At 42.2% G+C, this 15,224-nt stretch overlaps 2 protein-coding genes and 1 long non-coding RNA gene across 7 annotated transcripts; 1 reads left to right on the top strand and 2 right to left on the bottom strand.

The window, feature by feature from the left end:
- Nucleotides 1-234: 234 nt before the first annotated feature.
- LOC129603739 (plasminogen-like) lies at nt 235-1,211 on the bottom strand. The gene is made up of 3 exons (XM_055506671.1): nt 955-1,211; nt 678-876; nt 235-570 (listed from the first exon to the last, which is right to left on the bottom strand). The coding sequence occupies exons 1-3, from the start codon at nt 1,209-1,211 to the stop codon at nt 568-570; spliced, it is 459 nt and encodes a 152-aa protein (XP_055362646.1). The 3' UTR covers nt 235-567.
- Nucleotides 1,182-4,638, top strand: LOC129603740 (uncharacterized). Of its 2 annotated transcripts, none has more exons than XR_008693951.1 (4): nt 1,182-1,306; nt 1,437-1,579; nt 1,792-4,287; nt 4,500-4,638. It is a non-coding gene; the product is annotated as an uncharacterized LOC129603740 (long non-coding RNA). The 2 variants fall into 2 exon arrangements; XR_008693952.1 differs by having other exon boundaries at nt 1,184-1,306; nt 1,441-1,579.
- Nucleotides 3,229-9,555, bottom strand: LOC114849370 (plasminogen-like). 4 transcript variants are annotated; one of them, XR_008693949.1, is made up of 5 exons: nt 6,371-6,510; nt 6,174-6,292; nt 4,095-5,956; nt 3,466-3,990; nt 3,229-3,248 (listed from the first exon to the last, which is right to left on the bottom strand). XR_008693949.1 is itself a non-coding variant. In XM_055506670.1 (5 exons), exons 2-5 carry the CDS (start codon nt 6,625-6,627, stop codon nt 5,566-5,568), a joined length of 630 nt encoding a protein of 209 aa, XP_055362645.1. In that variant the 5' UTR covers nt 6,628-6,698; nt 9,148-9,555; the 3' UTR covers nt 5,320-5,565. The 4 variants fall into 4 exon arrangements, 2 of the variants coding, with proteins under 2 accessions (XP_055362645.1, XP_055362644.1); XR_008693950.1 differs by lacking the exon at nt 3,229-3,248 and having other exon boundaries at nt 3,466-3,584; nt 3,663-3,990; XM_055506670.1 differs by lacking the exons at nt 3,229-3,248; nt 3,466-3,990 and adding an exon at nt 9,148-9,555 and having other exon boundaries at nt 5,320-5,659; nt 5,797-5,956; nt 6,371-6,698.
- Nucleotides 9,556-15,224: the final 5,669 nt, after the last annotated feature.

Genomic DNA, 15,224 nt, shown 5'->3' with positions numbered 1-15,224 from the left:
AATTTAAGGGGTGATGTTGAATGTACTATAGACAGTGGGTATGTTCCACAAGTTGAAGGGGAGTTAGAGATTCAGGAGTGAGTTTGATGAGGTCATAGAGCGTATCCCCAGAAGAGAGAGGGTAGTGGTTGGAACAGTCTTTTAATGAACATGTTGGTGAGTGGAACAGAGGTGATGAGGAGGTGATGGGCAGGTTTGGTGTAAAGGAAAGGAACCTAGAAGGACAGATGGTGGTGGACTTTGCTAAGAGGATGGACATGGCTGTAGACAACACTTCCTTCCAAAAGGGAATGAAGGGTGTGTAAGGGTGATGGAAAAGAGTTAACAACCCAGGAGAGTGTGCAGAGAAGATGGAAGGAAGATTCTGAGGAGCTGATGAATGAGGAAAATGACAGGGAAAGAAGGAGAAGCAACTACCTGTCAGGGTAGTTGCTGGTGATCCATTGTAGCGTCTGAGATGACCAACTCTAGCAAGTGTTTCCAGACCACATCCAAGAAACTGGGCCTCTGTACTGTGTGCTTCGTCATTACCATTGGCACAGGTCAGGTCTGACACAATGGTGGGATTTACTGCAACATAACAACAACAAACAAAAAAAAGCTTTTGCTTTAACATTCAAATAGCAAAAATGAACAAGCAAATGCAGAAGGAAGCACATTTAACCAGGTGGACGTACAGCAGAGAGGTACAGCGCAGTAGTCCCATCGCTTGGATGGTTTGGTGGTGAACCACCAAGGCCGGGGCTCTCCACCCAGGTTCCTGCAGTAGTTTTCTTCCAGAGGCTTCTCTGGGTGTCTAAAACGTAGACGGAACTGTTGTTGTGTTCCATTTTATTCAAGCGTTGCTCTTTTTCTTCAAGATGCTTGTTTAGATGACTAGACAAAAGATGAACCTCTTTCAGCTTTTCTTTACAATCTAGTAAAGTGTTCAAACTAAACTCAATGGGGTCTCACGCGCTGGGGGTGTAGTCATGCTTATGAGGTGTCTGGGAGTCCCAGTGTTGGCAGGTGAGGCTGTTGTCAGTGATGGAGATTTTTCCTCTGTAGTCGTCACTGTTGCAGCGCATACACTCCTCTATAAGGCACAGAGTTTCTACTAAGTACAGTCTGTTAAAACTAGGAAAGCCTGCTAGGCTCCCTGCAGCCACCAGCACCCCTCTAGTGCCAACGTCATGCTTCACATCATACAATGCTGTGATGGGGAGAAGCATCAAGTCTGCACACTTGCAGACAGCAGCAGACAGCTTTGTGCTGTGGTGAAGCTCCTACAGTGACTGACAGCCTGCAGAGGAAACAACAGATTAGGGTAGAAAATAAGACAACTCAAGTATTACTCAATATTTGTCATGATAAGGTCTGAAAATACAATCCAACAACCTTTTTCACCTTTTGTGTTTTCTCAAAATGCCCTTTACTGGAATCGTGCTCTGACCCAGAAAGTATTTGCCTGGTTTACGGTAACTGGAGGTGGAGAGCAAACAGTGAGCTGCCAACTCCAACCCACGTGACCTCGGGCCTCGATTAAACACGTGCGTTGATTTACTCCTAAACTTGGCACAAGTGCAAATCCAGAAACTGCGTAAGTAGACAATCCTCAACTTCAAATCTGTTTCGAACCATTATTCATTAAAATGAATGGATTTGCGCATGCTTTTATATCCTCATCTATTGTTTTCCCATTTTCACCTCCTTGTGTCGCCAACAGACCAATAGCTGTAGAAAAGTACTTATGCAAAGCAGGGAGCTACCGTAGATCTATGCACATTTCTGAACTTTTGTGTGTTGTTACAGACGCAGGTCCATGGTCCGTGTGTGTGGGTGCACAAAGCGATGGACGGATTCCCACCATTGGACGAGGCGACGGAGGAAGAGATCTTGATTGGCTGGAGGGACAGCGACGTGGGCTGGAAGGGGCCTAGCGCTAGACAGGAGCCCCCCTGCAGTGACTGTGCCACTGAAGTTAGTGTGTGCATGATAGAATTGTGTTTCTTTTCGGGCTTTGTGCTTATTTTCGGCACAACGTAGGGGTGAGCTGCCATTTTGTTTGGATCTGTTTTCTCCTATTATTGCGCAGGGAGTTAGGGTTAGTGGATGTCTTGGTTTTGCCATTTTCTGTTGTGACAGGTCTTTGTGTTGGGAACCATAGGCGCCGTTTTGTTTGTCGTTTCGGCCTTGGCTCACCCTGAAGTCCTGAAGTTGGTGGTTGTTTTTCCTTCCTTTTTTTCGTTACACTGTAAATACACTTTGTCACTCACGGGTTGTTGGTTTGTGTGTAAATAAATAGCGATTTTCAGTCAGAATCAGAATGACCTCAGTCCCAACTCTGTGCCAACCTTTGAAATCAATCCTCAGCTCCTCAGGAAAAATCAGTGACTTGAGTGTTACATACGGTCAAAGAATTCTTTGAGGTTTTACAACCTGGATTATCAACATATTAGTGTTTAGGGATTAGCCAAAGACGGTAACCTACTTGATCTATTCACACAAAGCTTCCAACTGCAATAAGACAGATTCAGCCAATCAACCCAGGTGGCTGTTTTCTTGAGTTCTGTCCATTATAATTGTAAATATTTATATATTTTTGTTTTTGTAATTGTCTGAAAAACCCACAAAAAAATTATATTTTATTTCTTACAATTGTGTTTTCACAAAAGTGTGGACCAGATTACAATAGATGCATATCTTAAACCTGACACTACATCACAGTTTATTAATTAATCCTTTACTCAGATTGGGCAACCTATTAGTTTAGTAATACATTTATAGAAGAGCTGATATTTATCATAAATCATATCTACAGTACATCTACTGCTCTTAAGACATTATTAGTCATCATTGTCACCTGATCTGGATGCATTCACACATCTCGGCACAGCACAGTGCTCCTTGTAAATGACAGTGAAGTAACACCAGGGCCTGTCTGTCCCACCAGGGTTACGACAGGTAGGTCACTGAGAAACAAATGCTGCAGTTTAGCACAAGAATTATAGTCCCTGTTGGTTTAAATCATGTTGGATTATACTAAGAGGTCTCCCAAACTTTCCTCATCCACACTTGTATAGATACTGTACAGTACAGGAGCTCTCACTTGCAGGGGTAGTTGTCTGGAGTATAGCTGTTTCGGTACAACAGACTTGACCACCTACGGCAGGTTTTCCCAGACTTGGTCACAGAGATTGTTCCTCTGTACGCTTTGCCTGTACCTGTGAAACACTCGACCTCTGGAACGACGGATGGAGGCTTAGAGGCTGACATGGAGAATTGTTGAGGGAACAAAAAAAGACTTTAAATAGCAGCACCTGAACACAACACAACATTTACAGTTTAAGTCTCATTGTTGGTGGAAAAGTGGAAAAATAATTGAGCCTTTCATTTCACAAACATCATCAACAGAAAACTACGGTTTTAAAATGTAAGATCTGTCTAGTATATTTAGGTATATTTAAATACTGTACAGTGACTTACTACAGCGAGGAATAGAGCAGTATTCCTTGCGATGACTTGGCCTGGTGGTGAAGCGCCACGGTCTGAGGTCTCCATCTGGATTACGACAGTAGTTTTCTTCAAGATGCTTGTTTAGATGACTAGACAAAAGATGAGCCTCTTTCAGCTTTTCTTTACAATCTAGTAAAGTGTTCAAACTAAACTCAATGGGGTCTCACGCGCTGGGGGTGTAGTCATGCTTATGAGGTGTCTGGGAGTCCCAGTGTTGGCAGGTGAGGCTGTTGTCAGTGATGGAGATTTTTCCTCTGTAGTCGTCACCGTTGCAGCGCATACACTCCTCTATAAGGCACAGAGTTTCTACTAAGTACAGTCTGTTAAAACCAGGAAAGCCTGCTAGGCTCCCTGCAGCCACCAGCACCCCTCTAGTGCCAATGTCATGCTTCACATCATACAATGCTGTGATGGGGAGAAGCATCAAGTCTGCACACTGGCAGACAGCAGCAGACAGCTTTGAGCTGTGGTGAAGCTCCTACAGTGACTGACAGCCTGCAGAGGAAACAACAGATTAGGGTAGAAAATAAGACAACTCAAGTATTACTCAATATTTGTCATGATGAGGTCTGAAAATACAGTCCAACAACCTTTTTCACCTTTTGTGTTTTCTCAAAATGCCCTTTACTGGAATCGTGCTCTGACCCAGAAAGTATTTGCCTGGTTTACGGTAACTGGAGGTGGAGAGCAAACAGTGAGCTCCAACTCCAACCCACGTGACCTCGGGCCTCGATTAAAGACGTGCGTTGATTTACTCCTAAACTTGGCACAAGTGCAAATCCAGAAACCTGCGTAAGTAGACAATCTTCAGCTTTAAATCTGTTTTGAATCATTATTCATTAAAATGAATGGATTTGCGCATACTTTTATATTCTCATCTATTGTTTTCCCATTTTCACCTCCTTGTGTCGCCAACAGACCAATAGCTGTAGAAAAGTACTTATGCAAAGCAGGGAGCTACCGTAGATCTATGCACATTTCTGAACTTTTGTGTGTTGTTACAGACGCAGGTCCATGGTCCGTGTGTGTGGGTGCACAAAGCGATGGACGGATTCCCACCATTGGACGAGGCGACGGAGGAAGAGATCTTGATTGGCTGGAGGGACAGCGACGTGGGCTGGAAGGGGCCTAGCGCTAGACAGGAGCCCCCCTGCAGTGACTGTGCCACTGAAGTTAGTGTGTGCATGATAGAATTGTGTTTCTTTTCGGGCTTTGTGCTTATTTTCGGCACAACGTAGGGGTGAGCTGCCATTTTGTTTGGATCTGTTTTCTCCTATTATTGCGCAGGGAGTTAGGGTTAGTGGATGTCTTGGTTTTGCCATTTTCTGTTGTGACAGGTCTTTGTGTTGGGAACCATAGGCGCCGTTTTGTTTGTCGTTTCGGCCTTGGCTCACCCTGAAGTCCTGAAGTTGGTGGTTGTTTTTCCTTCCTTTTTTTCGTTACACTGTAAATACACTTTGTCACTCACGGGTTGTTGGTTTGTGTGTAAATAAATAGCGATTTTCAGTCAGAATCAGAATGACCTCAGTCCCAACTCTGTGCCAACCTTTGAAATCAATCCTCAGCTCCTCAGGAAAAATCAGTGACTTGAGTGTTACATACGGTCAAAGAATTCTTTGAGGTTTTACAACCTGGATTATCAACATATTAGTGTTTAGGGATTAGCCAAAGACGGTAACCTACTTGATCTATTCACACAAAGCTTCCAACTGCAATAAGACAGATTCAGCCAATCAACCCAGGTGGCTGTTTTCTTGAGTTCTGTCCATTATAATTGTAAATATTTATATATTTTTGTTTTTGTAATTGTCTGAAAAACCCACAAAAAAATTATATTTTATTTCTTACAATTGTGTTTTCACAAAAGTGTGGACCAGATTACAATAGATGCATATCTTAAACCTGACACTACATCACAGTTTATTAATTAATCCTTTACTCAGATTGGGCAACCTATTAGTTTAGTAATACATTTATAGAAGAGCTGATATTTATCATAAATCATATCTACAGTACATCTACTGCTCTTAAGACATTATTAGTCATCATTGTCACCTGATCTGGATGCATTCACACATCTCGGCACAGCACAGTGCTCCTTGTAAATGACAGTGAAGTAACACCAGGGCCTGTCTGTCCCACCAGGGTTACGACAGGTAGGTCACTGAGAAACAAATGCTGCAGTTTAGCACAAGAATTATAGTCCCTGTTGGTTTAAATCATGTTGGATTATACTAAGAGGTCTCCCAAACTTTCCTCATCCACACTTGTATAGATACTGTACAGTACAGGAGCTCTCACTTGCAGGGGTAGTTGTCTGGAGTATAGCTGTTTCGGTACAACAGACTTGACCACCTACGGCAGGTTTTCCCAGACTTGGTCACAGAGATTGTTCCTCTGTACGCTTTGCCTGTACCTGTGAAACACTCGACCTCTGGAACGACGGATGGAGGCTTAGAGGCTGACATGGAGAATTGTTGAGGGAACAAAAAAAGACTTTAAATAGCAGCACCTGAACACAACACAACATTTACAGTTTAAGTCTCATTGTTGGTGGAAAAGTGGAAAAATAATTGAGCCTTTCATTTCACAAACATCATCAACAGAAAACTACGGTTTTAAAATGTAAGATCTGTCTAGTATATTTAGGTATATTTAAATACTGTACAGTGACTTACTACAGCGAGGAATAGAGCAGTATTCCTTGCGATGACTTGGCCTGGTGGTGAAGCGCCACGGTCTGAGGTCTCCATCTGGATTACGACAGTAGTTTTCTTCAAGATGCTTGTTTAGATGACTAGACAAAAGATGAGCCTCTTTCAGCTTTTCTTTACAATCTAGTAAAGTGTTCAAACTAAACTCAATGGGGTCTCACGCGCTGGGGGTGTAGTCATGCTTATGAGGTGTCTGGGAGTCCCAGTGTTGGCAGGTGAGGCTGTTGTCAGTGATGGAGATTTTTCCTCTGTAGTCGTCACCGTTGCAGCGCATACACTCCTCTATAAGGCACAGAGTTTCTACTAAGTACAGTCTGTTAAAACCAGGAAAGCCTGCTAGGCTCCCTGCAGCCACCAGCACCCCTCTAGTGCCAACGTCATGCTTCACATCATACAATGCTGTGATGGGGAGAAGCATCAAGTCTGCACACTTGCAGACAGCAGCAGACAGCTTTGTGCTGTGGTGAAGCTCCTACAGTGACTGACAGCCTGCAGAGGAAACAACAGATTAGGGTACAAATTAAGACAACTCAAGTATTACTCAATATTTGTCATGATGAGGTCTGAAAATACAGTCCAACAACCTTTTTCACCTTTTGTGTTTTCTCAAAATGCCCTTTACTGGAATCGTGCTCTGACCCAGAAAGTATTTGCCTGGTTTACGGTAACTGGAGGTGGAGAGCAAACAGTGAGCTGCCAACTCCAACCCACGTGACCTCGGGCCTCAATTAAAGACGTGCCTTGATTTCCTCCTAAACTTGGTTCAAATCCAGAAAACTGCATGAGTAGAAAAACTTCAGATTCAAATCCGTTTCGAACTATTATTCATTAAAATGAATGGATCATGCATTGAACCAGGAACTGGTGTATGTTCTGCTCTCCCGTTTATTTTAATTTGCTTTTTCTCAATTTTTGTCTTTTTCTTGTAGTAGTAGTTTGATACCTGATCTGAAGAGGAACTCCCTGGATAAACTCATTCCTCCTCAACAGTGACCACGGCCCCTGGGGTATTAAAGACTACCTACGGAGCAGCCAACTCTCACTTTGGGAGGACTACCTACGAGGCAGTCGATTCGTATGCTGCCTTACCTGATCGGCTGCCATTGTTCTGCTAACGGGGCCGTTACCTGCGCACCACAGGGGGGAGACACGCTAAGCCACTTCAACAAAACCTGTGTGAGTCTGTGTTTCTCAGTCCTGACACAGGCCTGACAGAGGCTGTGGTCCTCTCATGGAGACATGAAAACACACAGAACCAACACTGGTACTGTGGGGCCCAAATAATGCCCAATAGGTCTGAGGTCTGTTAGAAGGAAGCACGGAATCTTGTGTGTGAGCCTGTGTTCATCAGCCCTGTCACAGGCTGTGCTGTGGTCCTCTCATGGAGACATGAAAACACACAGAACCAACACTGGTACTGTGGGGCCCAATAGGCCCAAATAAGGCCCAATAGGTCTGAGGTCTGTCAGAGGGAAGCACAGAATTTTGTGTGAGCCTGTGTTCACCAGCCCTGTCACAGGCTGTGCTGTGGTCCTTTCATGGAGACACGAAAACACACAGCAAAAACCCTGGTACTGTGGGGTCCAATAGGGCCCAATAGGTCTGAGGTCTGTCAGAAGGAAGCACAAAATCTTGTGTGTTCCTGTGTGTTTCTGTTACAGAAAGAAGAGCGCGCCCACTTGTATTCAATGCATGTAAACAATAGCTTAGCCAGAGTGGGAGAGTCATTGTGCTAGCTTCATAGTTCACTTGGTAGAGCACTTACCTTGAGTTCCAAAGGTTGGTGGTTTGATCCCTGGCCTGGGCACTAATGACCAAAGTATATTTTTTTGCTCTGAAAAGAGCAGTAAGTAATTGAAATGTATTCACTCACTTTGTATTATTAATTTTTACTTATTCATCCGCTGCTTCCAGGGTTTTCTGTTGTCATGTTTATTTAGTGTGTGTTTTTGGTTGGGTCACATGCCTTTTATTATTTGCATTTGTGTAAAAATGTTATTTTTATTAACAAATGTCCCAAAAGAAAACACCTCAGGTGTGTTGATGTCTCCCTGAGATGGCAAAGTGAAACAGAGGTTCACACAGGTTTTGTTGAAGTCGGTCAGTTCCCTCCACCACAGCTCCCAGCTCCCCCCTGTGGTGGCCCTTTTACGTAACAAAGGGAGCAATTCACACCTGAGTTAGGATGTCAGGTATACCTTCGCAGAGTTTTGACTGCCCTTTAGGTTCATGAGGGGAGTAAAAGAAATCCAGGCATGCTAGTTTAAACCACTGACACCCTAGTAGAAACACTTCTTATGCTTTTACTTCGGCTTCTGCTTTTTTTACTATGCCTTTCTTTTAGAGTTCCCTCTATCTTTAAACTTTCATTTTTCCTTTTGCGCTGCATTACTTTTCTTTACTTTGTTCTTGAACTTTGTAAATGTAGACATACGAACGAGCAGTGATTTTGTTACTTTAGAAGTCATCAAGAAACTGAAACGATAACCAACCGTCCTTAATTGACTCGCTATTTGTGATTTAATTTATTAAATAAGATTCCAGCCCGTTTGCTTAATGGGCTTGTTTAAGTAGCGCTGACGTTTTGAAAGTCCAGCCTGGCTGACTGTTACTTTGCTGACCCCGAGCCGTCATCATCACCGCGGGCGACGATTCCTGTGTCAGGTTATGGCAGAGATCGGACCCACATGCACAGCGACCAGACGACAGACAGATGGTACAGTCCAAGGGTTTAATGCAGTTCCTGTAGTCACAGACGGTCCAGATCATGCACGGCAAAAACAAGGAATAGAAGTACAGGAGGGGCAGGCGTGATCGGTCTCAATAGCGGTCGTGGGTCAAAACCAGAGGGCTCAGATTTCCAAGATTGACTCGGCAGACTAAGGCAGTTCCAGTAAACAGGCAGAGTTCAGCAACGAAAACAACGAGTTTACAGTACCGGTCAGGATCAGACGAGAAGCGGTAATCAGGAACACGGAAGCAGGTCAGCAACGGGGTAAGCTGAACGAGAGAATGCTGGAAAGTGAAGTCATGGATTCAACAATCTGGTGGATAACTGAGGTAACAGGTGGTGTTTGAATGTCCTGGTGAGTAATGACAGATGAGACACAGGTGCGTGAACTGAAAACCGGAAGTAAAGTGGGAACTGCTGTGGTATAACCAGAAACAGAAGTGCCTACAAAATAAAACAGGAAACTGGAACCAAAACATGGATGACAAACTAAGACCCTTTAAAATAAAAACTGGAAACAAGACCAAAACCTGACATCCTGGCCCAGAGGCCGTGGCACCTGGATCAGAGAGGGCACGCCTGCTCAACCAAGCCGGTAACGGGAGACGCTGCACAGCGGCTACAGCTCTAAACTAAGGCAAGACGAACATCTCTGATCTTCTGAGAAGTCTGGTGTTTCTCAAAGCGCTAAAATTAAGCATTCTAAAAAATCACATCACACACTTAGGTCTTGACCAGTCTTTGTCCTTTCACTCATTCATTCATTCATTCATTGCTTTGTTTTCTGTGATTGTGTTCACATATGTTTATTAATGGTGTTAACATTATCTGTCATACAAAGCTTTCAACACACGCACACCCTCATTCACCAACACTCTGTTCATCCATTGCTGATTATCTCATTTTCTGTTCTGTTTATTTGAGTATTTTCATATTATTTTATTCCTATATCCAGTAGTATTAGATTAATAAAACGTTAAAGGAATCTGGTTTTGTGTGCATTGTTCTTCAGATTTAAACAGAGGTCACTGAACCGCGACAAGAATTCAGAACATTAGAGACTGACTTGGTTTTATAGCAAGAAAGTTGTTATTGATAATAATCGTAATTATCAACTCATTAAATTGACTCAAATGAATTACATTTTTCAGCTTTCAGCAAAACAAACCTGGGGCCCCAATTTCGAGGAATGTTAAAGCTGAAACCAAGGTTTTATTAATCTAGTCAATTGCCAGATGCCAATTTAATTAGTTAATAATTATGATTAATAATATTCACAATTTTCTTTGATAAAACAAAATTAGTCTAATGTCATGAGTTCTGAGTCTCAGTGTCAACGACCTTTGTAGTTGTCTGAAGAACGATGAACACGAAACCAGATCTTTAACGTTTTTGCTGCTCTGCCACAAACTCCGTTACTGATTCATTTGACTTCCTGGTGCGAGAATTAAACTTCACTTGGTTTGGGATCAAAGTGATCTTTCAGCAACTGCACCAGTTGCTGGTAGAATTTTTCTTTGGGTTTTTCTGGACTGATGAGATTTCTCATTAAACTATAGGTTTGTGCTCCTACCACGCTGAGTAAAATGGCTCTCTGCCATTGCATCAGCAATGTCATTAGCTGCAAAAAACTGCTCAAGAATTTCACAATACTCATTCCACGTTGCTGTTTAGCATTAAATGGAGTCACCGTTCCTATAGTTGCCATTTTGTAGCACTCTCTTTGTCCTCCTGCTTGAGCCTTAACCCGCCAAAGTCCAGCAGACCTCTGCGTCAACTGAACAGGCGAATGTCCGTCACCTCGTGGCGAAGGAAAAAAACAAAACAAAAGTTTGTTCCAGCAACGCCTACACTTACAAAAAGTTTATCCTTGTCACCAATACAGTATACCGTATTTTTCGCCGTATAAGACGCACTTTTTTCACCAAAACTGAAGGGGAAAAGTTTGTGCGTCTTATACTTTTTTTTTTTTACTGATCCGAAGAAGATCCGATCTGTGACTCCTGATCCGTGGAACGATCTGAACCGTGAGTTCTTTCACTTTCACTTTCACTGTTTACTGACTTTACTGACTGTTCATGTTACATGTTTGACATACAATTGTTCTTAAACTGTTAATTTTTATACAGTTGATATAAAATATTTTACTACAGTATTTGGTTTTCTAGATTTTCCTCCTTTAAAATTGGGTGCGTCTTATATGGCAAAAAATACGGTATGTGGTATCGTGAGGTGGCTAATCACACAACGTAGACAGCGGCCTCTAGTTTATAACTTTACTAGAAATGACACGGCATCTCCACGTTCCATACATGGCCTCCATCTTGGTTCTCTTTCTTCTTCCACCGTCCCCTCACAGATGCCAGTTCCTATCACAGAGATCACCATAAATGTAAATGGTCCAACATATACACAATCACTCTATTACAACTGAAAAGGCATATGAAAGAAGGAGACATCAAATAACAGCAATGCCAAGTGATTGGTGGACTGGAGAACACACCACAGTAACCTTCCTGAAGATCCACTAACCATCACAATGGCAGGCATTCGAGAGGGTAGGAAGAACCGGACGGGACCAGGCCCTGACATGATCCAAGAAGCTAACCTCACTCCATGAGCGCCTGACCGCCCGGTGGTGCCAAATCAAAGGACTTAATACAAGCACAAAGCTAACTCTAAATCTAACCTACAGTAGGCAATGCTAACAAAACATTAAGGACAATTCTACCTAACACTACAAACACAGAAGGGGACACCACTGCTTCGCCCAGTGTGCTTAACACTGAGCAAAGCTACGTGGTGCAGTGTGAAGGGGCTCCTGACCATTCGCTTACTTTCCTCCCACTCACTACACAATTCACCGGCGTGACACACGCCACCGCTGCGCTCTCTCTGCTGTCAGCTGTTTCTCTCCATCTCTCTCTGTCCGTGTGTCCTCCTCTTCCTGCATCCAGGTGGGTTTTCCTTTATAGACACGGCGGCACAGGTGTAAATGGATGACGTCACGCCGCCCCCGAACTGCACACAGAGGACAGGACACACACACATGCACAAAAGAAACAGGGCCACCTATTGGCACTTAACACCGTGAAGTACTAAATAGAACTGTAAAGGAACGGTGATGTACCTATTTGCAGAACTCATTTTATTGAAGATCAAAGTTCAGCTATTGATATCAAATCAACTGACTGTAAGACAGTTTACTAATATATTCCTCCAAAACTATACAGTGAAATAGGTTGATATTTGCTGTGGTAGTAGTCCATGAAGTACTTAGTAGAACTGTGAAGGACCGGTGATGTACTAATTTGAAGAACTCATTTTATTCAAAGTTTAGAATAGAGGCCAATTAACTCTTTATACATTTCATCAGTGCATATTTTCAAACATACACTGTAAATTTCATATTTCTTAAATTTACTTTTGTAAAGACATTAATCCTAATATCATCTCCATTGTTTACTAGAGTGAGTCTCTCCACTCTTTTCAGTGATCGCAACACTACTACCGTAGCTATGGCATGAATCGCGCACCTCAAATATACAACAATCCAGCCTTGAGACCAGAACACACATTTCCCAATATGCCCTGCAATCGGTTGTTATGTAATTATCTTTTATAAAAAACAAACAAACAAACAAACAAAAACAACATAGAGATAAAAAAAAACACATTGAGGTAATGTCAAGGAAATTGGATTTTAAATTTATTAAAAATGACGGTTTCAGGAACATATTATATCATTTGAGCTCTGTGACTTTTGCATCTACTGCAGGTGTAGTAGACAGAATATATTCATTGACACAATGCACTTAAATGAGCAACATCATCATTGAATAAAATACTATATTTGATTATTTACCAAAGACCTGCCTAATGTACCTCTGAATGAAATGCTATGAAACGCTATGCAGTGTGTGCAGTTGTTGCAGCTTTTAAAAGAAAAATGTTTCCAGTGAGTCGTTAGCTAGAGTAGAAAAATTACTCTATATATAAATCACTCTGACCAAACAGGCTTCTTTAGGTACAGGCCACAGTCATTAGGAAGGTTCAAACCTCCCCAAAGTTTAGCCTGCATAGACGGACCAGACAGGGCTGCACATGTCACTGGGGAAAAATTCCAGGAATGATGATTTTAGTGTTTCATGTTTCTCCCAAGTCAGGTCAAGTCAGGCTTGTTTCCCATTCTGTCGTAGTGCATATTCTAGTTTGTGGTATTTTGCAATATTTATTGAACCTATACCTGAAACAGTTATACAGCATAAAGCAATTACTGGAATACTGACAAAATCGGTAAATTACAATAATTTTATATGCTGATAATGTTTTTTTTTTCCTACAACTATTAGTTTCATAGGTAAATTTTCAGCACTTTCAGAAAATCAACTGGACGACATCTAGTGTTAGCACGTAGCTTTAAGGTAAATAAGATTCCATCTACCACACTGTCAGGGAACATCACATACTTACACATACAGTAGGCATCGAATTATCCCCTAGGCCATCAGACCTTATTGAACTTAACTATCATCCATTATTAAAAGAAATTGAAGCCAACCTCAACAGATGGCAGTTCTTAACCATTTCACCTATGGAAAGAATTGCAACTATAAAAATGATGGTCCTTCCTCAACTTAACTACATGTTCTCTGTGATTTCAACCCAGCCAGGCCAGGTGTGATTTAAGGCTTTGGATTCATCCATCTCACAATTTTATATGGAGAAACAAGCTACGAATCACCTTAAAATTACACCAATGGTTAAAACCCAGTCCAACAGACTCCTCCTGGTTAGAAATTGAACAGACATTTTATGAAGACATTAAAGATTAACCATGGATCAGCACCAAAATCAAACACCATAGTTGCTACCAGAATATCAGCATGAGAACATCTCTGTCAGCCTGGAGGGATTTTCTTAAAATTACTGGATCTTCGCTTACTCTTTGCCAACACCCTCCTCCTTGGAACGGTCCAGACATCCTACAAAACAAAAAGGCAATACATTTTTCTATTTGGCATATTAAAGGGACAACACATCTGAAACATGTTTTACCCCTCTTGAAGAATTAGTGTCACCATACAAAATCAATTTATAACAATATCACTAACTAAAGTCAATACAAGTCAAGTCAATGCAAAAACTAAAAATACTCCTATACAGTAAAGATGCAGCTGCCACCAGCAATAGAGCGATTTATTGGAATCTCACCGAGAAGGACAGTATCACAAATATATATTTTAATTTCCAATGTTGATGACACAGTGAGCCTTATTCCAAATTACAAAAAAACACTAACTTACAATTAATAAAAATGTATTGCCCTGCGATGGGCTGCCACCTGTCCAGGGTGTACCCCGCCTCTCGCCCATAGCCAGCTGGGAGAGGTTCCAGTCCCCCGCGACCCCGTATGAGGGATTAAGCGGTATGGAAGATGGATGGATGGATGTTAAATGTAAATATAAATATAAATGTAAATGATCGCTGAGTGTAAAACTGAATATTTAAGTAGACTCCACCCCCTATGATCCTAGATCAGTGACGCGGACTCAAACACGTCAAACAGTACGCATAGCTCCGCCCACATCTGACTCTGGATCGGTGGACGACAATACTGGAGAGAAGCCTGAAGTCGAAGCCATCATGGCCGCCAGCTCCGACTCCCTCCCGTTGGGGGAGATTGAACGGGCTGTAACGGCAGGTGTGCGGGCTGAGGCTCCGCTTCAAACTGCCGTTCTGTCGTAAACACCATTAATGGGGAGTTAAGTAGGTTTAAATAGAATATTTCTGTGGCGCCGGTGGATAATTAGTTAGCTAACTTTACTAGCTAGAGTCTACTTGCACATTCATGATTATTCGGTCTTACACTCAGCGAACATTTAACATTTACATTTAACATTTAGACTTTTGCACATTTAACTAAATGTGAGAAAACATGTTCTGTCATTTAGTTAAATGTGAGAAAACTAAGCACTAAAAGGTGCTCCTTTTACATTCGGCACCCCATATGGGAACCGAGGTGCTGGTGGGGAAAGGGTGCCCCCCCAGTCCAGTGAGTGGTAAGAAGGTTTCTTCTTACCACTCTGGGAATAAATGGGTGTGGTAAATGGCACATTACTTTACAGCTTTTCTAACCTTGTAGTGAGAGACTCGACACAGCATCTTAGTTTTAGCTGAGTACTGCTGCCACTCTCTAATATTACTCTTATTTATGTCTGATGATAGTTGCAATATTGTATGTACCTGTAGAAGTTTGTACCAGTATTATGTGATTCAGGTGT

Source organism: Betta splendens, chromosome 24 (assembly GCF_900634795.4).
Source record: "Betta splendens chromosome 24, fBetSpl5.4, whole genome shotgun sequence".
Classification (NCBI taxonomy): Eukaryota; Metazoa; Chordata; class Actinopteri; order Anabantiformes; family Osphronemidae; genus Betta; species Betta splendens.
Note: the sequence above shows the minus strand (reverse complement) of the source record. Positions and strands in the feature narration are given on the sequence as shown.